Source organism: Amphiura filiformis, chromosome 8 (assembly GCF_039555335.1).
Source record: "Amphiura filiformis chromosome 8, Afil_fr2py, whole genome shotgun sequence".
Taxonomy (NCBI): domain Eukaryota; kingdom Metazoa; phylum Echinodermata; class Ophiuroidea; order Amphilepidida; family Amphiuridae; genus Amphiura; species Amphiura filiformis.
The window spans coordinates 34209036-34234862 of NC_092635.1; the positions used below are offsets into that span (position 1 = coordinate 34209036).

Consider the following 25827-nt stretch of genomic DNA (forward strand, 5'->3'; position numbering starts at 1 on the left):
TGAACATTAAAGATATACACCAATAACCATGAGCAGGCAAATCAAGCGAAGCTATACCACAAAATAAAACGGTTGATTTTGAAAGATTCTGAAAACTAGAAAAATTGCAAGAAACTTGTATAGTATTTACTTGTCTTCATCAGTAGGCTCTTTCCCAGTCCGTTCTTTGAAATCCACCTTCCATTGCTCTATTTCCTCTTTTAACTGATCTCCTTCCTCATGCATGATCTCATTATCTTTTTGGACGGAGTCTATCTGTTCCTGCATTTTGTCTTTGTTGTCATCCGATACTGCAGCAGCTGCGATCATTGTGTATTGTGTGTGCAGTGCATCATATTTAGCTCTCATAGTGGCCAATTCCTGGTGGAACAAAAAGGATAAAGAATAATGCTTCTGTGATCAATAGGATGACTAAAATGGTCACATAACTGTAAATAGCACAATGAGCTAACCTCATGATATGGCCAATGGTTGCTGTGTGGCCACCTGCAATGTGGCCACACAGCAACCATTGCCACCTGCAATGTGGCCACATTAACCAGTATCACTCCAAACAAAACTACATTATCTAGCAAATTTTCCCCAGTAGAAACACCCACTATAATTTCACTAGCAATCAGAAGGTTTCTATTGTGTGCCAATTTTAGTAGTGATATTACTTTTTGGTGTACCAGAAGTAGAAAAATCCTTTGGAAACCAGTAGGGTACCTCGACATTTCAAAAAGTTCCACTGTGTTTCTTCTGTGGAAAATGACCGATATCACACCACATGATGTACCTCATCATGGTTAATGTTTGCCAGGTAGCTACACCGCATCGTTCTGAACCAATCTGTTTCTACACATTGACCGGTATCACTCCAAACCAAACTGCATTACGCTGCAACCTTTCCCCCGTAGAAACACCCACTATAACTTGTACAGTACAAAGAATGGATCAGCTAAGGTAAAGGTGAAAATAAAGTTATAAAACAAGTTGATTGATAGTCCAATGGGCTATTCCAGTTGAAATCCACACTCCCCCTGTGGAAGATTTTGGAAATATCTTCTACAGGGGAGTATGAATTTCAAATGGAATTAACACATTAGGCAGCTCCATTTGAATTTCATACATCCTCTGAGAAAGATTCAACTTGAATCTTCCACAGAGGGAGGGTGAGTTTTAAATGGGTCTGCCTAATGTGCTCATTCCATTTGAAATTCATACTTCCCCTGTGGAAGATATTTCTAAAATCTTCCACAGGGGGAGTGTGGATTTCAAATGGAATAGCCCAATTTATGCATTCTCAAGGTTGAAGAGATATAAATTTACATTGTTGACCTGATGCAAAAGAATTGAATCCCAGAAAATGCTGCAGATTTACAAGATCAGCTACTGGAAAAGTGGACATTTTCACGCTACATTTATTTTCGCACTTTTCCCATTCCAAGCTGCTACCGCGAAAATAACATAGCTCGAATATATTCCTTTAGTGTGTAGGTCGATGTAAGGAAACTTAGAATCGCAAATTTAAAAACAAGGGAAACAGTTCGAAATTGGCATAGCACAAAAAAATTAATAGCCCGAAAATTTCCACTTTTACAGCATTTAATGATTAGGTATTGCATGCATTATCAGGGTCTTAAGACAAGGACTACTCTCACCTTACAAATTTAGGAAAAATCATTTTAAAGCCATGCATCATGATACGGATTACTAGTCTTTACATCTGTTTCTCGCTGCTTTTTAAATCTGAACAATGATCAAGAATGACTAAATCTAGCTTACTGGTATTATTAGCTCCACCTTGTAAAATTCAAGAAGCATTTATAGCCAGACATATGGATAATGGGGTTCCTTGTCTGCGCTACTCTTCTCTTACATAGCTTTTTATATTTTCGTCACCCTCATAGCAAAACTGCCGGAGTCATTCTTACATGTTTCTGAAATATGATTAATTATGGGTTTATTACTCAGAAAATCAAAATTGCAAATGAGAAACATGTAAGAATGACTTTGCAGTTTTGTTATGAGGGTGACGTTTTATAATTACAAAGAATGACTTATATTTATTACTACTCCCAACTTGTAAAATTCAAGAAGCCTTTAAATCCAAAAATCTACATAAAGGGATGCTGTATTTGTGCACTTTTTTTTCTCTTACATTCCTTTTCTATTTTATGTCAGTCAAGAATGACAAAACTCTAGTACTACTGCATATTACTCCCAACTTGCAAAATTGATTAACCTTTCTATACAAGACATCTTGATAAAGGGTATCTTTTTTGGACATTTTTTTCTCATACACATAAATGGTTTGTGTATACGAAACATCTGAGTTTCTTGACAAGAGTGATTTTTGAAAACCAGACAGGACTAGTATGTATACCTTTTGAGCTTGTATCTTTTCTTCCTGCATCTTATTTCTGTCATCCTTTAGCCTCTTCCTCTCCTCCTCTGATGCGGCAGCTGTAGCAGCAACCACAGTAGCATCAACCCCAACTGATGCTGATATACCAACATCTCCTCCTCCTCCTCCATCTACAGATGCTCTCAACTGCTCAATCTCCTCTTTGAGATATTGGTTTTCTTCCACCAAAGATGATGTTGCTGCATCTCCTGATGATGCGACAACAGAGATGCTACCGGTACCTCCAGATGTCTTGAGCTTCTCTATCTGTGTCTTGAGTTGCTCATTCTCATCCTTTTCTGATGTCAATTGGTCTTGAAGTATCTATTACAAAAAACAAAATTTTGCATTGTATCATTATTTATTGCTTTTTTTCTTGTGCTTGTATTATTGTTGTATTGTTTTATTTGCAACGAAAATGATATAAATAAAAGCTCGTCTTTTGGGCATGAAATACAAAAAATTATTTATTGCTGATAAATTCGCCTGCTTAGTGCACATTAGAATATGAACGCTGTTAGGTCAACTGGCTCATGCTTGTTACGAACCACTGACCAAAATGATCACAACACAAAGCCTATGGCATATCATAATTGGAAACAGGTTTATGACCCTAGGCTTGAACCAGTAACCAATGGTTACTAACATGCACTACGCCAGCAAATTAGGCCTAAGATAGGTTGGCCACTACTCCTAAAGGGTCAACTCAACAGACATGGTAATTTGCAGAGTTGTAATGAGTCATATCATTTCATGGTCCAGTCAAGTTATTTCTAGCAATTTCTTGAGTTGAGTCAAGTCAAAATCTCGGCTATCTTTTAGAATACCCTACCGTTTTTTACATTCACAGTTTATGCGTATGGGTCATTCATTAAAGATGCCATTGAAAATCTACAGTGGTAGGGTATTCCAAAAGAAATCCAAAGACTCGAGTCACTGTATAATCTTTATGAGGAAAATGGAAATTGAGTCATTTCATTTGGTTGAGTCTCAAGTCATGAAATATTGCAAGTTTACTTGTTGACGAATTGATTTACCAAATTTACCTTTACATTATGTAATTTTCAATCTGTGGAAAAACTTGAACACACCTGAACTGGTATACTATAATTATTTTTTGAGAGTCTTACAGGATTTAAAAAAGTCTACAATGACAGATACTGGAAATGAAAAGGGCAATTTTTGAATAATGTGATTTTTATAGGTAAAAACAGACTCAAACAATCATGAAGACATATACAAAGACATAGTACGGCAGATGGTTGAATCCGGATTCTGGTAAATTCATTTTACACATGCATTATTTTTGAATAAGAGAACAAGGGATCCATGCTGTACATAAAAGAGGGCAGCATATCAATTTTTTTAACCGAGATCAGATGATAACAGCCTAGTAAGTAATAAAAAGAGGTCGGCATACAGGGTTAGCTAACAGTGCATCGCAGTACAGTCAACGATGCTAACCGTTAAAATATTAGTAAGCTGCCCTCTATAGGTAAAGCATTGATCCCTTGTTTTCTAATTCAAAAATATGCATTGCATTTACCAAAAGCAATATCCGGATTCAGCCATCTGCCCAATTCATAATGATATACACTCATACCCTCTCAAACATATACACATTACACACCCCACCCCACCCCACATCCACACATACAACTAAACTCCCAAATGTGTACCTTCATTTCCTGTGATGACTCCTCAAGTTGTTTGTTAGTCTTAGAATACTCTTGATGCTCATGATCAATCTTCACACACCCACCCCACACCCACCCCTACACATAGGCCTACAACTAAACCCCCACATGTGTACCTTCATTTCCTGTGATGACTCCTCAAGTTGTTTGTTAGTCTTTGAATACTCTTGATGCTCATGATCAATCTTCACACACCCCACCCCACACATACAACTAAACCCCCACATGTGTACCTTCATTTCCTGTGATGACTCCTCAAGTTGTTTGTTAGTCTTAGAATACTCTTGATGCTCATGATCAATCTTCACACACCCACCCCCACATACAACTAAACCCCCAAATGTGTACCTTCATTTCCTGTGATGACTCCTCAAGTTGTTTGTTAGTCTTTGAATACTCTTGATGCTCATGATCAATCTTCACACACCCTACCCCACATCCACACATACAACTAAACCCCCCAAATGTGTACCTTCATTTCCTGTGATGACTCCTCAAGTTGTTTGTTAGTCTTTGAATACTCTTGATGCTCATGATCAATCTTCACACACCCCACCCCCACATACAACTAAACCCCCAAATGTGTACCTTCATTTCCTGTGATGACTCCTCAAGTTGTTTGTTAGTCTTAGAATACTCTTGATGCTCATGATCAATCTTCACACACCCCACCCCACATCCACACATACAACTAAACCCCTAAATGTGTACCTTCATTTCCTGTGATGACTCCTCAAGTTGTTTGTTAGTCTTTGAATACTCTTGATGCTCATGATCAATCTTCACACACCCCACCCCACACCCACACATACAACTAAACCCCCAAATGTGTACCTTCATTTCCTGTGATGACTCCTCAAGTTGTTTGTTAGTCTTAGAATACTCTTGATGCTCATGATCAATCTTCACACACCCCACCCCACATCCACACATACAACTAAACCCCCAAATGTGTACCTTCATTTCCTGTGATGACTCCTCAAGTTGTTTGTTAGTCTTAGAATACTCTTGATGCTCATGATCAATCTTCACACACCCCACCCCACACCCACACATACAACTAAACCCCCAAATGTGTACCTTCATTTCCTGTGATGACTCCTCAAGTTGTTTGTTAGTCTTTGAATACTCTTGATGCTCATGATCAATCTTCACACACCCCACCCCACACTCACACATACAACTAAACCCCCAAATGTGTACCTTCATTTCCTGTGATGACTCCTCAAGTTGTTTGTTAGTCTTAGAATACTCTTGATGCTCATGATCAATCTTCACACACCCCACCCCACATACAACTAAACCCCCCAAATGTGTACCTTCATTTCCTGTGATGACTCCTCAAGTTGTTTGTTAGTCTTTGAATACTCTTGATGCTCATGATCAATCTTCACACACCCCACCCCACATACACACATACAACTAAACCCCCAAATGTGTACCTTCATTTCCTGTGATGACTCCTCAAGTTATTTGTTAGTCTTTGAATACTCTTGATGCTCATGGTCAATCTTCACACACCCCACCCCACACCCACACATACAACTAAACCCCCAAATGTGTACCTTCATTTCCTGTGATGACTCCTCAAGTTGTTTGTTAGTCTTTGAATACTCTTGATGCTCATGATCAATCTTCACACACCCCACCCCACATACACACATACAACTAAACCCCAAATGTGTACCTTCAATTCCTGTGATGACTCCTCAAGTTGTTTGTTAGTTAGTCTTTGAATACTCTTGATGCTCATGATCAATCTTCACACACCCCACCCCACACCCACACATACAACTAAACCCCCAAATGTATACCTTCATTTCCTGCGATGACTCCTCAAGTTGTTTGTTAGTCTTAGAATACTCTTGATGCTCATGATCAATCTTCACACACCCTACCCCACATCCACACATACAACTTAACCCCAAATGTGTACCTTCATTTCCTGCGATGACTCCTCAAGTTGTTTGTTAGTCTTTGAATACTCTTGATGCTCATGATCAATCTTCACACACCCCACCCCACACCCACACATACAACTAAACCCCCAAATGTGTACCTTCATTTCCTGTGATGACTCCTCAAGTTGTTTGTTAGTCTTAGAATACTCTTGATGCTCATGATCAATCTTCACACACCCCACCCCACATCCACACATACAACTAAACCCCTAAATGTGTACCTTCATTTCCTGCGATGATTCCTCAAGTTGTTTGTTAGTCTTTGAATACTCTTGATGCTCATGATCTATCTTCTGGCTCAGCTCTGTCATCAATTGTTCCTATTTATACCAAAGAAAATAATCAGAGTACATGTGGTTAGGGAATCTGAAATATTGGGATATATCAGCTTCAATTACCTAACTATCAACTAATTAATCAGAAGTAATGTTAAATTTGTATTGGTTAATATTATTACATATCATAATCAGGACTGACTAAGCATCAATGGGTGATCGAAAGATCTAACTAATTAAGTTCTAATGTTTAAGACCACAAACTTTTGTTATAGCATTGGGTCCAAATTTCTTGAAAATTGGTATATGGAATAAGGATGGGTCCATTTTCAATTTTTTTCAGCAGCACACCCCTACCCGAACCAAATTTGAGTACCCCTCCCCTGAAAGCCACAGTTAGATCAATCATACAAAGAGCAGTTCATTTATGATTGCCTATAAATCTCTAAATATTTGCATCAGTTAATGTATAGCCTACATGTTTTTACCACCAACTCTTAACCGAACTTTTTCCGTGCAATATGATTGTCAGAAAAATATTGTCCAAGCACTATGGACCACAATCATCCCTAGCATAGTTCAATAACCTAAATTAAACAATAATAGTGTACAATTTGACCTCAAGTTGCAGAGTATGAGTTTTTGTACCCTAATTTCCAAAGGTCATTCAATGAATGTACAAATGTATTGGGGTTGAAGAACTGTGCCTTGATAGATGAGCATGTTGTGGATCCTAGTGAAGTGTAGAGAAAACTCGATCAGTTCACTAGCAATGGGTTATTCCAGTTGAAATCCATACACCCCTATGTATGACATGACCTCTGTCTTCCACACAGGGAGTGTGAATCTTAAAAGGATTACCTGAATGGGTGACTCCATTTAAAATCTACAACCTAGTTGGAGATTCAGGTCATGTCTACCATAGGGGATTTCACCTGAAATAGCCCAATGTTGTTGATTACAAAATATTTCTGGAATGGCATGAGGAAAATATTGAAGTCATCTCCCAGAAGTGTGTCAATCACATCAGAGGGCACGTTGATTTATTGATGTGTTTCAATACAAACAAAGCAATGTAGTGCATTGGTCATTTGGGTGTACTGTCATCCAGACAGCGTGTGCCCTTGTTTTATACATTAGCCCCAGAGTAAATTACCTTCCCATGCATTAACTTTTTAGTGTGATCCACACAGGATACAATCTAATACAGGATTAGTGTAATTATACCCTCTTAGCAGCCTGGAGTAACATCACTATAGTATCAAGTACTACTCCCTATTCCAGAAAAAAGCAGAACAATTTTTTTTATTACAAAATATTATTATGTTTTGCCAATAAAACATAGCTAATTCTATATTAAGAACTGGCAATAAAAGTAAAATTTAAATAGTTTTTCAATTTGAGGGAATATGGGCCAAAAACATGCAATTTTACAAAATTCAAAGACTTGGTACAAGTCTAAGCATTCAAAATTTAGAGTTTGCTTTGTAAAAGCCTTTATATATGAGTTTGCTCATATTTTTATCATTTATGTTGATTTTGATAATTGGTTATAAAAGATATTAAAAAATAATGTGTTTTCCAAAACTTAAAAAGCATAACCCGAAACTAGTCTTAGTCTTATGTCACAGCATATATAATAAATGCTCTAAAAATGCATGTTTTTGGCCCTTATTTCCAAAAATTGGCCAACATATTAAAATAGAACTTTTATTACCAGTTACAACTAATTAAATGATAATAATTTAACTATGTTTCATTGACAAAACAGGATATTTTTTTAATCCAAAAACATTAGTACTATATTTTTCCGGAATCAAGAGTTGTGCAATTATTCCTTCATACCAGCCTGAAGTCACATCCCTATAATAGTATCAAGCACTACAAATATTTACTGTTAAGCTACACTTTTCCAACAAAGTAAGATATGATCAGTAGATTCATAGCTACGGCACTGATAGAGCACAATAAGTGGGTCAGAGTTACTGATCATATACAAATCGATATCATCTTTCAGATAAAAAACCTGCATATCTTGTGTTGTACAAATGTAGACAAGTAGTAGGACGATAGCTGCTTAGTGTAAACCCCATGAGAACTACCTGCTGATTGGTCAAAATTAATATTGTGTCCAATTTTGAACCAATCAAGGAGGGTATATAATAAGATCATCTGCAAATGCAAGTTTGACCATAAATAGTTTAAAGCCTAGTCATAATTGGCAATTGAAATGAGCATTTCAATTAAGGGTGGTCTTAATCCTTGAATTATGGAAACTTTCGGGCTTCATAACTGCTAAATTATTAGTCTAAAGAATATAAAAGTATACATTTTTAGATTGGAAATGACTTGCTGAATTCATCCAACTATGAGAAATTTGCACCAAAAATGGTCAAAAAATGCAAAATTTTCAAAAAAATCATAAAAAAGCCTGATTTTCGCCCAAATTTCAAATATTTTTGGTGAAGTTGGTCAAAATTCAAAAAAATAAAAAAACGGTCCCTAGATATTTTTATCTAGTTTTTAAAAATTAATAAAAAATTTTTTTTGACCAAACAATTTTTTTATTACGTTTTTTGTCATTTTCTCCAAACATGCGCATTTTGACCCAACTTGGCCCTCACAGATGAATTCATCAAGTCATTTCCATTCTAAAAATGTATACTTTTATATTCTTTAGACTAATAATTTAGCAGTTATGAGGCCCAAAAGTTTTCATAATTCCAGGGTTCAGACCAACCTTAAGTTATCAATCCAATCAGAAATGCTGTTAGATGACCAGTAGTGTCCATGGGGTTAAGTGTTATATCAAAAGAGATGTATTCCATAAGTTAATGAAAAATACGGCTGGAAATTTGATTAATCATGGGTTTATTACTCAGAAAATCAAAATTGCAAATGAGAAACATGTAAAAATGACTTAGGCAATTAGCGTAGCAGGCTGACGATCCATGGTAACAACAATCTTGGTCTTATTTGACTTTCTCAATGGGTTCTTATCCTCTTGAGTTTCAACTTAAAATGGGTTCAGGATCTCAAAAGTTGTGGTTATGTCTACTTTCCAAAGATAATAACACAAAGCTAGATGCCACACCCAACAGAAACAAATTCCTGCCATAATGTGAGGGATGGTATTAAATTACATCTCTACAAGTACACAGTAAGGTTAGAAATAGCCCTGTTCACAAACTGTGACACCCCTTGAAAAGTACAAGCTAAGTTAGCTATCTTATCATGCCCCCATCATGCCGCTTGCCGCAGCAAGAAGCGGCATGGTGGTATCAGCCAATGACAAGCATTGATGCATGACAACGGTAAAAAACAATACCCTTATTCTCCAATTAAAACTATTTCACAGTAACTTCATATGTAACCTATTCATGCATGTATTTACCTTTGAAATTGAAATCACGAAAGGAAATGATCATCAAATTTGCATCCCTCCCTCAGGGCACAAATGATAGAGCAGCTATAGAGCAACAAACATCCTCTTTTTAATAGCATACCCAATGTTAACAAACTGCACACAACTGGGGTCTAAAACTAACATATCTTGAACCAATCTAGTATTTATTTTGCCATATTACATCCTATTTTTATCTTATGTACACATGAATGAGATTTATCATGATCCAAATTACTTGAAACTTCTTTAAATCACTCGCTTCTTCAAACTTCAGGGACTTACGTAAACAGGGACTTATCTTAAACACCCTTTTTGAAGTGTTGCGGGGGATTTCCCTTTCTGATATTGTATGATTTTGACACCTATAGGGACTTGTTCCAAACAAGTTGCCATACAGGGATTTCCCCTCACAATACTGATATGTACACAATACAAGTGTGTGAGAAGATACATGAATCATAATGTTATAACAACACGACTCGACTAAAGCCAATATTTACAGATGTATGTTGTCGTGAAAATGCACAAATGTTGTAAGTACCGGATACAATGACATTTGGCATACAAAATCACTGACAAAGTTCTTGAATTCTGCTTGCATTTTGATCATGATATGTGATATCACAGGGGAGGGCATTCACTTCAGACATGACTGTTATGTGCCTACCAGCATCTGGATGTAAGGCCTTTTGGTAGTAAATGTCGACAACGGGGAACATTGGGTAGAAATTTATTAAAAAATGGTCATTGGTTTGCAAATTCTCAAAATAGGCATTCATTGAGGATTCTCTTAAAAAATAAAATAAGGCTCCAGAAGAGTTATTTAATGCTTTTGATTTCCTGCAAATTCAAAAAGCCGACAGTCCCTGTTGCACAGTATTTTTATGGGACCTGGGAGCACACCAAACTGCATTTTGAATACAAGGTATATCCTTCTGATATCAAATAATTTGGGATTTTTTGAAATTCAGAATGGTAATACAAAATTTATGACAAATTATTAAAAACTGATATTTTTGACACTTTTAAATTTTACTTTGAGGAGTGAGGACTGTTAAAACAGTCCTCAAAGTAAAATTTTACATTTTTTCCCCAAAAGACCTCAAATTTTAAGGTGTTTTGGGAAAAAAATATATATCTTCAATACGAATTCATATGATGTCCGGCTTTTCCTTCTAGCTACATACTGACTGACACACAACTTAATGCCATATAAGAACTTTGCCATCAGACAACCACCCAAAAAACTGTGATTCCCCTAAAAAGGAAAGCAACCAACGTGCCATCTACTGCTGATATCAGTAGTCTTCTCAGATCTCACATGAAGTTATCTTTTGGAACAATATTTATAATTATTATTATATATAAGTAGAAGATATAGCAATATTATATGCATCTTATCCGTAAATTCAGTTTTAATACTGCATGCATTATTGTTTCGTGTCAAATATTTACTATATCTTTACCAATTTTGTCCTTCTATTGTATTAAATTGATGTCCAACCTGGTATAATATAGGCACTCCAAAATAATATTGTAATAGGCCTACTTATTAAGGCTTGGATAGGGACAGGTGGTATCATATAGGTCTTCATGATGATGATCATGATGATGATCATGATGATGATCATGATCATGATGATCATGATGATGATGATCATGATCATGATGAAAGAATTATATTCGTTGTTAATAAAATCATTCAAAATGAGTAGGTCTTCTGATGATAGCAACAGTTACTTAAAAAAATTCAACTAACTCAAATGAACACTAAAATAAAATGCTGAAATGTTCAACTAAATCGAACAATTACTTATACAAAGTGGCGTAACTAGACATTTTCATTTGGGGTGGGGTGGGGGAAAGCAGGGGCAAACATAATAAATGAGGGGCAGGCATCGTTCATGCTGTTTATTTAACCTTAAAAATTGAGTTTTTAAGGTTAAAATGACCAAATAATGAGGTTAATTAATAACTCTCAGAAGTAGGCCTAATTTACCTTTTTTCATGGGGGGCAAAGAGCTCCCGCTCCCCCTAGTTACTGTGACTGCTTGCTCATGTTAATTGAAAGACCGTCAAAATATGAAAGATAAACTTTATGCTACAATTTAAATAATTTGTAAATTGAAATAGACCAAGGCTTACGACCTAAGACCTGCTCTGAGGCAGGGCCAAGAAAAGCTGCTCTAAGCCTGGTCTAACAGGCTTGCGTAGGCTACGGCCACAGAAGACTGATTTCGAGAAATGCAAATTTTACTGAAGCCTGGGTCTAATCCTACAAGCCTGGCCCACGGGCTAACAAAGCCTCGAGGCTATGGTAGCCGTGCTTCGGGAAATACGTTTTCAGTTAAGCCTGGTCTTACGAGCTCTTAAGCCTTGAGGCTAGACAAGCCAATTGCTAAGCCACCTGTCGAGAAATTTGCCCTAAGAATCTTTTAATGTAAACTATTGCCATAAATATGAAATCAAAGCAATGTTGAATTGTCACTAGCCCAGCTTCTAGACAATTTCGTAAAACTTTTAAATATCAATAGATTTCTAAAACCTTGACACAAATTGTGTTACAGTTCCTATAGAGATTACCATTAATACGTCTGTTTTCCAGCTTTGTCACTCAAGTTTGAAACCAAGCTGAAATGAAAGCCCTGAAGACGTGCTATCTAAATCACATTGTCTGTAAAAACAGATTAATTCTCATCTTATAAAGCATTTATTGCAAATTCCCACATATTACTTTGTGCATGGGACTCTACGTATCCGGTAATACAAGGCTGGAGAACTCCCTCAAGTATCCACAATTGCCTGCACATCAATACTACTTTGTATAAAAACAAGTTTTATGACCTTTTTTTCTTACAGTTTTGAAACAGACCAAGTTGTTGACACATTTCATGGTTTGTATTACTGAAAAACTCAAACTCACACTGTTTCCAATGGGACTTCTCTTCTGTCACTCAGGAAATAGTTCTAGATAGTAACCGGGTAATAACACCAGACTGGCACGTATTTGTTTTGAAGCAATTTCTCGTCTTAAGAATTGCACAAAGCTGTATAATAACTGTTTTTATAGTTTTGATAATGTTATAAAACATTGCATGTTTGTTTTGTAGATGGAATCCAAACAGAGAAGATATCCTACCCTTCCCAGAATCCTTTGCAACATGACGCATCACCTCATTACAGAAAATAATACTCCTAATATTTTGCACAGGTTCCCTTTGTTTTCATGTTAAGAATAGACTGGCCAAACATACTGTATTTCCTTGAATAGTAACCTCCTCAAATAAACGCCCCCACCACTTTTTTCAACCACAATGTTTCAAAAATGCCGATATTTCCATGCTATCTTGTGTAGTAAGCTTACCAAGTTGCTTGATAATAGCGTCAATAATCCGCGAAAATCTTGTGGGAAACCCGGAAGTGAACCAGAAGTCAGTGTTTCTAGTTCATAGTTTTTCATTTCAGTGTGAGTTTTAAGTTTACCTAATGATTTTAATGGGTATTATCATTCTAAAAATGACCTCTAATAAACGTGGGGGCGTTTATTCGAGGAAAAACGATAGGTTATTGACATACTTTTTGTCACTATTGACCCATATTGCACTGGATAGCAAATTAGTACAGAAAATTGAAATTGGAGAAAGGCACTATCGGTGATTCGCTTAATCAGAAAATCTAACACAACTGAAATGAAAACCTTTACATTTTTTAAAACGCATACATGTGCTAACATAACTTGTAAATGATAAGACTGAGCCCAAAGGTCACATTTTAGTCAATGTGAAACACAATTGAATGGAGTTTCATATTCAACAACATTGCCGTTTTCTTGTTTTTAACATTTTTCCCCACATGGGAAACTCTTTTTTAAGCCATTCCGAAAAAGATATTAATATTTGTCCTCCTTTGCAGGACCACTAAGAAATATCTAAAAAATGGCAACATGTCAGTGACTGCACTTAGGAAAAACAAACAAACAAACAAACAAACAAATAGACCAACAAACAGACAAAACATATGTGACCATCCTCCACAACTGAGCCTGGATGTCGCCAGTGCCACTATTGAGATATGCTCCATTGAACTTAACAATAAACAATAGGAAGCAAAGGATTTATTAACTGTTTTATTGATTTTTCACTACTTAAATGTCAAGTACTATAGACATGATATACATCATTTAAAAGCTAATTTCAAGCAGAATATTTTGGTTGAATATCTCAAAAATGATGATTGGCGACTTCAGGGCTCAGTTGTGCTGGATGGTCACATATGTGATGTGATCATTTCTTTACCTTTTCCTTTTCTAGTCGTTCAATCTCTACTTTGTTAATGACTAATAGCCTCTTCTTATCCTTCATTAACTCTTTATTTCTGCTGTTTAGACTCTGTAAATATTAAACAAAAACAAGTAACAAGACATTAAAGATATAATATAGTGAACAGGATTAGATGAAATGAATGCTTGCGAGAATAATTTGCTGTTTGACCACACATCCAGATCCAGCATCATAATGTCAAATGAGTCCATAGCCACTTTGCTTTTGCCCATTTTGTCCATGTATCATTTTATCCATACATCCTCCCCTAGCACATTTTGGCACTGATCACATTTATTGTATATAGTCTTGTTTCGTCTCAAGTTGAGGGCAACACAATGTTTGATTCAAATCTGCCCCGGCAAAATCCAACATGGCATTATTCTCAATTTGAGGTACTGCAGAACAGAGTTGTGTGGAGAGGCATCAGCGGAATCCAACTAGACAAGTCGACATAAGCAAGTAAGTAAGCAATAGTGGGAAATGTTCACAATGTTGTTACTTTTGTACTTTTTGTGGTTCATTTTCTGCTTGAAACCACAAATTAAAGAAACCGCAAACAGTTTCAAATCTTGAAAAATTAATACTGCTAAAAATGTCCTGCTGTACAGTAGCCCTAATCTATATCATAATTAGTTAGCCTCTCAGCCACGCGCAATTGGGAAATGGTGTTCACTTTATGTTTGAAGTCGATTCTAGACCAAAATTTTCCGAGGAACACGATCCCAGTGGGCCTTTTTTGAAAAAATGTGCCCAAAGTGCCCTTTTCCGGGGGTGCTCCCATTTTGGGGGTCAAAATTTGTTTTTAAGTATTCTCTGGCCAAATATGGTATATTTGGTGTCTATTTATATGTTTTCGAGCATGGAAAATCTATTCTGATAGTTTTTAAAATAAAAAATAGCTGCCTTCTGCTCAAAAATCCAAAATGGCGCCCAAAATGCCCTTTTCCGGTAGTGCTCCCATTTTGGGGGTCAAAATTTGTTTTTAAGCATACTCTGGCCAAATAAGGTATATTTGGTGTCTATTTATATGTTTTCGAGCATGGAAAATTTATTCTGATAGTTTTTAAAATAGCTGCCTTATGCTCAAAAATCCAGAATGGCGCCCAAAATGCCTTTTTTTCCGGGGTGCTCCCATTTTGGGGGTCAAAATTTGTTTTTAAGTATTCTCTGACCAAATATGGTATATTTGGTGTCTCTTTATATGTTTTCGAGCATGATAAATCTATTCTGATAGTTTTTAAAATAAAAAACAGCTGCCTTATGCTCAAAAATCCAAAATGGCGCCTAAAATGCAATATTTGTCCAAATTGAAATATTTCCCCATGTATGAACATTTTAAAATGATTTTAGTACCTATTTGCATAATGTGTGGGGTACAAAGATCACAATCAATCTATTTTTAACATTCAAAATGGCTGCTGCATACCGAAAACTCAAAATGGCCTCCAAAACGATGTAGTAATGTGGCCAAAAGAAAACAATGTTCCACAACTTTAGTGTTGAAAATTAAGTGTTAGTTTAAATATAATTATATATGTAGAAATGTGTTGGTAGCAGTTTATGAAAGCTCATTGCTATTGGCTTGAAATTATACTAGTAATGTCCGTCACATAGCTCATAATGACTGTTTTACTAGTATATGATAATGATCTTAGGTTCAATTTGCATTTTCTTGATTTAAACTTATATTACAGCTCCCTTCAAAATCTAAAATAGCTGCAAGAACTAAAACACCACCTAATAGTGATTTGCTGTTCGCAGGTCATTTTGATCGCCATTTTGAACACCAATTACCTTAATTACCGTTACATTCAAGATGGCCGATAAAGTTTATTTCGTATTTTCCTATTTCATATAGTTATTACTTGTCATTTTTACGAGTCCCCTTCTGAACTCTCTTCACTCAACTTAGTTCTGTTGGGATTTCTGGAGTCGGCATGACTGCTTCTGGAGGTTCATCCCCTTCCTCCTCTTCCACCATCTATCTCACGTCACCTCATCTTCATTTGGAAGTGCCGAACCATGGTACCAAACGGGCTTAAGAACATCATCATCATCAAGTTCCCAGCCGTAGTATAGAGGATTCTGTTGTTTGAACATACCAACCAGGCAATTAACCATACAGTTTACTACAACGTTTACACATTGGATGTGTCATTTCATTGATTTACCGTCAGGGGGAAGCCTCTGAGACGGGGTTACCTTCCGCTTCTTTCCCTTTCCACACATTCTCATTGCATAGCGACTATCCCCTGTCGTCTCTTCCCTCCTTGGCCTGTTGTAAACTATGTGAAGTATGAAGACTGTAACTTCATTAACATTGGCTGCAGTTCCTTCAAGGCTAGATAGAAGTTCTAGGCTTTCTGGATTCTGTTGTATCCTGGTAAAGGCTCTCATTTTAGACCGGCCATAGAAAGGTTGTTGCGTGAAGTCGCTGCCTGTTACTACATGAAAAGCAGGTAGGCTCTTGCAAATATCTCTTCCAAGGTGATTTGCAAGAGACTTGATATCATGGTACGTTATGCCTGCTCTTGGCAGCCTGGTCCCTTGTCTGAAATACAGGTTCTTAGTAGCATTTTCTGCTACAAATAGCAACAGAATAAATACATCTGTGTCATCAGCTTCAACACAAGTATTATGTGTTGCAGTAGAATACACTACGTGGAAAGCCAGGCGAGGGTCAGCTTCTCTTTGATAGGAAAACAGCTCTGGGATTTCTCGTATTTATACTGACTCTGGTTCTGACGGAAGGCAAAAACACACATGACCCTTTGTGACAAAAACATCTCTTCCTGGAGTAGATTCATCAGATAAGATGAAATCAGCTAGAAGTTGCGTTAGATGCAGTTTGTTGGATTCATTTGTAAGGAAGTCATTCCATTCACCAAGCTGTGGTAACTGTTGGTCAAGGTGAGTTAATCTTCTTTCTCTTCCTTTGTCTGGACGATCCTTAGACAGGTACAGTGTTGAATCATCGAATTGACGACATGCAGGCATAGCGGTGATGTGAGTGGTGGTAGTCAACCAACAGTTGTGTACGCAGTAATGGGAATGATGGCCATCCATGAAGTTTGTGTTGCAAAATAGTATACTTTCATCAATCTGACAGTGCAAGGGATACTTGGTAGTGAAGTGAAGTTTGGCACCAAGAGTGTTTGTGATCTTAAAAGGCCATAGGTCCTCGGCAAATTTGTAAGGACCATGCAGTGTGGTTTTTGTGATAAGTGTGGGTGGGCAAAAATAAGACTATAGTCTTACCAGGAGCCCGGGAAGACAGGCGAATACAGGTGAATACAGGTGAAAAGTAGATCAAATCCAAAGTCATTGTTCAGAAATAGCTTATAACTCCTGTCACCTGCAGCGCCGAATTGCTCAGCACTAATTAACATCGAGTGTTGTGTCGTCGATGCCATACGTATCGTCAGTATGATGACAATAAATGGTCTCAAGCCATTTATCTTTAGATCGTGGGTGAAAATAGTCATCGACCACCTCAAGTTGCTTCCAGGTAGAATTCTTCATATAGTGTTCGACGACAATCGTCGACCCGATAATTCAACACTGTATCTGTCTAAGGGTCGTCCAGACAAAGGAAGAGAAAGAACATTAACTCACATTAACCAACAGTTACCAGAGCTTGGTGAATGGAATGACTTTCAATACAATAAACTGCAGCTAACGCAACTTCTAGCTGATTTCATCTTATCCGTTGAATCTACTCAAGGAAGAGATGTTTTTGTCACAAAGGGTCATGTGTATTTTTGCCTTCCGTCAGAACCAGAGTCAGTAATACGAGAAATCCCAGAGCTGTTCTCCTATCAAAGAGAAGCTGACCCTCGCCTGGCTTTCCACGCAGTGTATTCTACTGCAACACATAATACTTGTGTGGTAGCTGATGACACAGCTGTATTTATTCTGTTGCTATTTGTAGCAGAAAATGCTACTAAGAATCTGTATTTCAGACAAGGGACCAGGCTGTCAAGGGCAGGCATAACGTACCATGATATTGGGTCTCTTGCAAATCACCTTGGAAGAGATATCTGCAAGAGCCTACCTGCTTTTCATGTAGTAACAGGCAGCGACTTCACGCAACCTTTCTATGGCCGGTCTAAAATGAGAGCCTTTACCAAGATGCAACAGAATCCAGAAAGCCTAGAACTTCTATCTAGCCTTGAAGGAACTGCAGCCAATATTAATGAAGTTACAGACTTCATACTTCACATAGTTTACAACAGGCCAAGGAAGGAAAGGACGGCAGGGGATAGTCGCTATGCAATGAGAATGTGTGGAAAGGGAAAGAAGCGGAAGGTAACCCCGTCTCAGAGGCTTCCCACTGACGGTAAATCAATGAAATGCCACATCCAACGTGCAAACTTTGTAGTAAACTGTATGGTTAATTGCCTGGTTGGTATGTTCAAACAACAGAATCCTCTATACTACGGCTGGGAACTTGATGATAATGATGTTCTTAAGCCCGTTTGGTACCGTGGTTCGGCACTTCCAAATGAAGATGAGGTGAGACAGATGGTGGAAGAGGAGAAAATGCAAATTGAACCTAAGAACATTATAATATACTAGTACAAACAGTCATTATGAGCTATGTGACGGACATTACTAGTATGATTTCAAGCCAATAGCAACCATTTTGAGCTTTCATAAACTGCTGCCAACACATTTCTACATGATTATATTTAGACTAACGCTTAAATTTCGACACTAAAGTTGTGGAACATTGTTTTCTTTTGGCCACATTACTACATCGTTTTGGCCGCCAATTTGAGTTTTGGGTATGCAGCAGCCATTTTGAATTTTGAAAATAGATTGATTGTACCCCACACAATGCAAATAAGTACTAAAATCATTTTAAAAATGTTCCTACATGGGGAAATATTTCAATTTGGACAATTATTGCATTTTAGGCGCCATTATGGATTTTTGAGCATAGGGCAGCTATTTTTGATTTTAAAAACTATCAGAATAGATTTGTCATGCTCGAAAACATATAAAGAGACACCAAATGTACCATATTTGGCCAGAGAATGCTTAAAAACAAATTTTGACCCCCAAAATGGGAGCACTACCGGAAAAGGGCATTTTGGGCGCCATTTTGGATTTTTGAGCATAAGGCAGCTATTTTAAAAACTATCAGAACAGATTTTCCATGCTCGAAAACATATAAATAGACACCAAATATACCATATTTGGCCAGAGTATGCTTAAAAACAAATTTTGACCCCCAAAATGGGAGCACTCCCGGAAAAAGGTATTTTGGGCGCCATTTTGGATTTTTGAGCATAAGGCAGCTATTTTAGATTTTGAAAACTATCAGAATAGATTTTCCATGCTCAAAAACATATAAATAGACACCAAATATACCATATTTGGCCAGAGAATACTTAAAAACAAATTTTGACCCCAAAAATGGGAGCACCCCCGGAAAAGAGCACTTTGGGCACATTTTTTCAAAAAGGGCCCACCGGGATCGTGTTCCTCGGAAAATTTTGGTCTAGAATCGACTTCAAACATAAAGTGAACACTATTTCCCAATTGCGCGTGGCTGAGAGGCTAACTAAATACTAATTCTAACCTTAATTGATAACGATCAACTATATACAAGTGGCATGCAGATGAAATGATAAAGGACAAAGCGATAATGCAGTTATAAAAGCACTGCTGACATGGAGGTTGGGTGGTGGTGGTGGTGGTGGTGGTGGTGGTAATTATGATGACTGTGGCATGGACTAGGTTGTGGTGCGGGGTCTGGCAGCGGTTGGTGGTAGTGGTGGATTGTATGGGGTTGTACTATTTCATACTGGCCTGGGGCACTTGTTAGACTAAAGATAACAGACAACTGATCAATCCGAGGTTTTCTTTCATAGTAACATGGGTAGCTAACACACAGCGATTTATACATATATGTATGCAAATCACAGCTCTTGTAAGTCATTTACATTGCCGAACACGTTTCTCAGTAAAATCCTCCATGCTACTTCAATAAATGTCAATTAACAGAAGCAAAAAAAAATGAAAGCTTAAATCACCATGTCTCTTTTTACAGACATATATCCTTGGATTTCAAAAACAGTCATTCTTGTGTGAGTGCCTCCTCTTCTTCTCAAGTGGACTGTTGATGTAATGCTATATTCTTGAAATATGAGCTGGCAGACAGGAAGCTGAATTCACAACTAAAACTCTGTTGCTATAGTGGAGTAGATAACTTTGCTACAAAATTCATGGCATTTTCTTTTATTTAAAGTAATCAAAATGACCTACTAAAAATGGCAAAAGTGGGTACCTTTTAACAATTTTATAACACAAAATTTCAACAACAAAAGCGCACTTTGTAAATTGAGCTTTGTCATTTAAGGGGCAATGATACCTTTCTTTCAACAAATTTGATATTCTGTATTATTAGAAACTGTTATATTCCAGTTAATACTCCTGCAAAATAGTCTCAAATAGTTGTTTATCTTAATTGAAAAAAAGAAAAACAAAAAAGATATATTCCTTGTGTTCTCTTTAAATACACACACATTCAGTAAGCACCTTGATTTGGGTATGAAATATGTAAAATAGCCAATTTGCATGCACTTTGCGCGATATGAACCCAACGTGTATCAACTTTTAGTATGAAACTGAAACTGTTTGTGTGCATAAAACTGGGCAGAAATAATACTCACTGGGCAAAATGTTTTCTTTGCCTGCCCCATAAAAAGTCCAGGCATGCCACTATGAAAGTTAACACGCCAAAGTATCAAAACATCATTGTTTTAGCTGTCATCCATATCAAACTGGATATGGTATTTAAATTGGTTTAACCCTAACCCAACCGAGTCTCACTAAAGCTCACTATTGAAACCACTGCACATGCATGCATTCCATGTGATGCGCAATCAGTCTAAGTCATATATACCCAGGGAATCACTGGCTGTGCCAGCATAACCCCAGTAGCTACAGGTCCATGATCTTATGCGTGGCATGCCAGGGGTCAGAGGTTCGAATCCCGGGAGTACCAATTGACTTCCTTGTTCATCTTCTCTTCGTTTTCATTTCTTCTTTCCATTCCAATAACAAAAAAAAACGTGGGTTGGGTTAGGGTTAAATAACTTTCCTATACCATACTTTGTCTAGCCCAAGAAAATCACAATGTGAATCTTCCATTTTTCCACGATTGTAATTAAGAATAAAAGTTTGCATGCATATACTAATTATTCTACTTTTAATTATTAATTCTAAGTTTAAAGTGTAATTACGTTTTGATTGGGGATTGTCAATTATTTGGGTATTTAAACATATCTTTCTTCTGAGATTGTCAAAATCTGACTTGATGCGTTTGAGCAAAATTTCATTCCGCATATCCACTGAATGTACCTTTAGGCTACCCTCATTACCACTAGAAAATAAAGCCATTGATTTTAAAATATCTAAGACCATACATATCTATTCCTGGATCTTTTTAAGAGTGTGTCAAATCTTGTTTGTTGTTCAGCGTGTTATGCACTTACTCGTACAATCTCTCAAATACTCGCTTATTTATTGATCATGAAAAGTTACAGAATCCATGCTTTTATACTTTATATTGACTTTCCAATCCCCGGGAAGAGATATAATGAATTTTAATGCCTCACAAGCTATGATCACTATAATATCCATTTTCTATCATCATCATATATTAGAAGATTTCAAACAAAATATCCCCATCTTTTTGTTTTAATACCATGATGAAAAAATCAAAGTGCGGTAGAATACATATTCAAATAGCATTATATTACCAAGGAAAGTTAAAAGTTAATATCCCCAGACTTGCGTGTTTTCAAATATTTGCACAAGTTTGCCGAGCTAGAATTTCTACAACAATTACTGAGAGCGATCATTCAAAATAGTATCGGATATAGCTCAATCATAAATTGTGATGGAGAAAAAAATTATTCAAACTCAAGTCATTCGACAAACACTTCAAAGAACACTGTGATCAAGTAAATTTGTGCGGGGGACTTAATTTTGAGATACAGCTAAAAATATCATATTGATTTGTCTAGCGTTTTTATCATTTTCACATGCATTAAAAGCATCATATCACAGAAAACACTAATCTATTTTTGATTGAGTCCTTATCAAATTGTAGGAAATAAAAACGTATAAGAAATTGTTATGAAAAATATGAAAATCAATTTTACTCTCTGTACGCCTCATTTTTGTTTTATCGCATCACGTTATACATTGTTTTTACATCCTGTCACATTCTTTGCCTTGTTCTAGGCCTCTAATTCAGTGCAAAGTTACAAGTAATGTGTATGTTGTATAACTACAAGATCATCAAAGTTCAGTATTTTCTTGATATTGCATACTGATGCTGCACCGAGTCACGATGATATGGAAAATTTAAGATGTTTATTTCAAACAAGAGACAATGTTAGTCTACATGAAAACAATATGGGCAAATTAATTCTTGATTACTGGAAATTTTATCTTAACCAAACAGTATATAGGCATCAAGTTTTGCAATGCAAGCACCGTGTAATAAGATATATTTGTGTTAATGTATTCCTACTTTAAAAAAAAATTACACTAGAAAAAGGTTGCTATTTGATTTTTGACTAATTCATTATCAAGAATAGCGAAAATCGCTATTCGATAAACGACTTCCAAATTTGCAATTGAATGCTGCTTATGGTATCATTTATTCAAATTTAATTAGATTTAGTCGCTATTCAATTGTATTTTTTTGCAAGAGTATAAAGAGTCAGTTAAATTGAATTTGTGTTTTTCATGAGTGTTTCACTGAATACACATTTTAAGTCAATTTCAATTTTCCCCGGAGACTATTTCAACCTTTTGAAAGTGTACACACACACCCACTGATAACATATTAAGATTAGATCATTTATTTTAAATTCTATCAACTAGTAAACGACTAGGAAATAGGCATAATAAAACTTGAGGGAGGAGGAGCAAGAAAAAGTTAAAGCCTGATAATTGTTACAGTACCTTTACAAAATACATCACGCATGAGGCAAAATCATAATAAACAAAATAGAACCAATACAGACCATATTAATTTACGGTTTACAATTGCTCTGTCTCAATCAAATTTGAACTCAAAATCAAATTGAGACTTAATATAAACTGGGACTTAAGGAGACTGCCAAATCTTAGAAATGCATCAAATTAAAGTGCAATAACTTCTTAATTATTCAATCAATATTTTTAAAAGTATTTTTAAATGGAAAAGAGTCATAGAATCTAAATATAATCAGGAAGAGTTGTTGAAGTAAAAACCATCATGTTGAAGAAAACACATGTTTGCCTGCATTTGACTAAAATCTACTTATTTTTCACATCTTGGATATTGGCCTTGTTTTTTGAATTATTGATGAAATAACGTACCATGCAGAGTGAAGAAATCAATAATGGTTTATTTAGGCACACAAAATTCTACAGCTTTTAGTCTGGGCTTCCTCACCTGCCCAAACAAGTGTCTGAATAATTTTGCTGTTGGGTTAGTGTAATGAACAGACAACATTCTGGACTTGTCACTATAATATTTTGGACAACTGGACCCGAGGCATAGCCATGACTTTATCAGGGGGGGGGGGGGCAAGGAAGGTTTCGAGGGGATACCGTCAAAATCTGACAAAAATGATCAAAATGGACTAAAAGTATAATCTTAAATATCAGGGTGGCCAGCATACCACAGGAGACAAGACTTCTCACATGTGGCCCCCTGGCTATGCCACTAAGTGAAGACTTTTTTTTGGGGGGGTACTCCCTGTTAAGGGAAATTCCAAGCTGAATTACAACTGTTCAATAAATGCATATTGCTGATAGCAATCAATAGGCAAACATGATGCATGCTGGGAATGAAAAGGGCTGAAAAGTTATAGAATTCATCACCAGCGATGGCCAATTTGAGCCCTTTTCATTCCCAGCATGCACCACATTTGCCTATCAATTGCTATCAGCGGCAGCCAAACACTTTATGTTAATGTGTTAGTGTCAAGGCACTATAAAATGTTTTACAGAAAGAAAAAAGCCGGATTGATGGAGGGAGCACATACCAGGTTTCGTAAAATATTGTTTTGATGGAAATTTCAAATTTGCACTATATCCTATTAAGCTAAAGCAGAGTAAATTATGTTATTGTTAGCAAGTAAAATATCTTTGTGAAGTTTGGTGCAGTAAGGCCTGCAGTACATGATGGGATATGATTATTGTCATCAATACTCACATTAAGTGCTTCCTGCCAGTAGGTCTTGTGATTGCCAAAGTCTTCCTGATGGATGTGGATGACTTGCCGGAATGTCTTCACTTTGCCTTTGTATTGGTCTCTCATGCCTATCACAAATACATTAAACTGAGCCTAGAGGAACAACAATGGTTAGAAATTAGATCAACTATTTACATCATCAATTAGAGAAACCACTTAGTACCACTTAAAAAGTCTGAAACGTGTAGGGAAAAAAAGGCTGAAATAGCGCACATATTTGGGTAAAAGTCTCAAAACACGCTGAAAATAAACAAAAGTTATATCCTTGTCTAAGAGCATGGAATTAGCCTAGCACAAACCTATTATACAGGTTTATTCCATAAGCTGATAAATTCCTCAATGGAGTCTTTACACTAGTCTAACTCATGAATATCATACATAAGGAATTCAGGCAGAAGTGGAAAAACTGGTATCTATAATCAATAAATTTGTTTAAAGAAGTTAGAAAGAGTTTTCATAAAGCACTTATTAGTCTATACAGTTCTTCACAAAGCAAAAATGTGATTTTTACCTCGCTAAATCATTTTTTTTTCATTTTTCCTTTTCACATTATATCAATCATATGGGTTATATGTGTTCAAACCCCTATCAAAAACCAAGCATGAGAATGAGCATCCATCAAAAACCTGAATGGTGAAACTGGGCTAAAAAAAAGCCAAAATCCGGCTGAAATTAAAAGTGAGGAAATTTGGACAACAAAAAAAATTCTCATACTTGTGAAATCAATTTGAACAACGCTCCACCTGATGTCACATGAGCGCATCCCACAGACATTCATCTTTCATCTCTTGATTACAAATTCCAGCTGTTGACTTAATGCCTTCCTTAACTGCATCACATGATATATTGAAATGCACCGGAGATGGTATTCACAATTGTTTTTTTAGAAATCTAAATGTTATTGATGTATATAAATAAACAACATTGCTTTTTAAACAATCAATCCATAATGGGCAGTGTCCTTTGATTTATTGCATACACATCCTGTGTGGAGATCATACATCCCATCTGTTAATGGACAATAAAGTCTCTTGGGTTGATACAGACAAGAATTGTTTATCATGGAGGATGTTTTTAAAAACTTATTCAAAGCATTGAATTTAAATCTCTTAAAAGTGTTTATCCCTACTCTCAAAACCCCATGGATTTAAGAGACATGTTTAGTTGAAAGTGAGAACAGTATGTAGGGCATTAAACAATAGGCAGTGTTAGTCGTAAGTTGTCAAAAGTTATCACAGGCTCCACCCTTCACAAGTAGTGCAAATCAACAATTTAACATGACAGAAATCAATATAGAGGGGATTTTGCATCCACTTTAGGGACTAAATCAAAACTCGACCGGTGGTTGACTGGCTGTTCCATCCGGTTGCTATCGTTCTAAACAGTGGTAATCGGACAGAACCAGGCTAAACCGCCGGTCAAGTTTTGATTTCATCCCTTAGTCAATTTCCAGTGACTCAATACCCCTCCCCACAAAAAAAAAAAAAAGCACAATTGGTTTTGCAACAAA

General features: G+C 36.5%; 1 protein-coding gene across 1 annotated transcript in view; it reads right to left on the bottom strand.

The window, feature by feature from the left end:
• The window catches only part of LOC140159495 (uncharacterized), a 78291-nt gene that overhangs the window by 30067 nt on the left and 22397 nt on the right, over positions 1–25827 (bottom strand). Inside the window, exons 7-12 of the mRNA XM_072182984.1 lie at positions 24279–24410; positions 14024–14116; positions 6269–6367; positions 4069–4137; positions 2369–2713; positions 131–360 (exon numbers count right to left, since the gene is read on the bottom strand). Of these exons, the coding sequence (XP_072039085.1) occupies positions 131–360; positions 2369–2713; positions 4069–4137; positions 6269–6367; positions 14024–14116; positions 24279–24410 (968 nt within the window). The remainder of the gene's footprint in view (positions 1–130; positions 361–2368; positions 2714–4068; positions 4138–6268; positions 6368–14023; positions 14117–24278; positions 24411–25827) is intronic.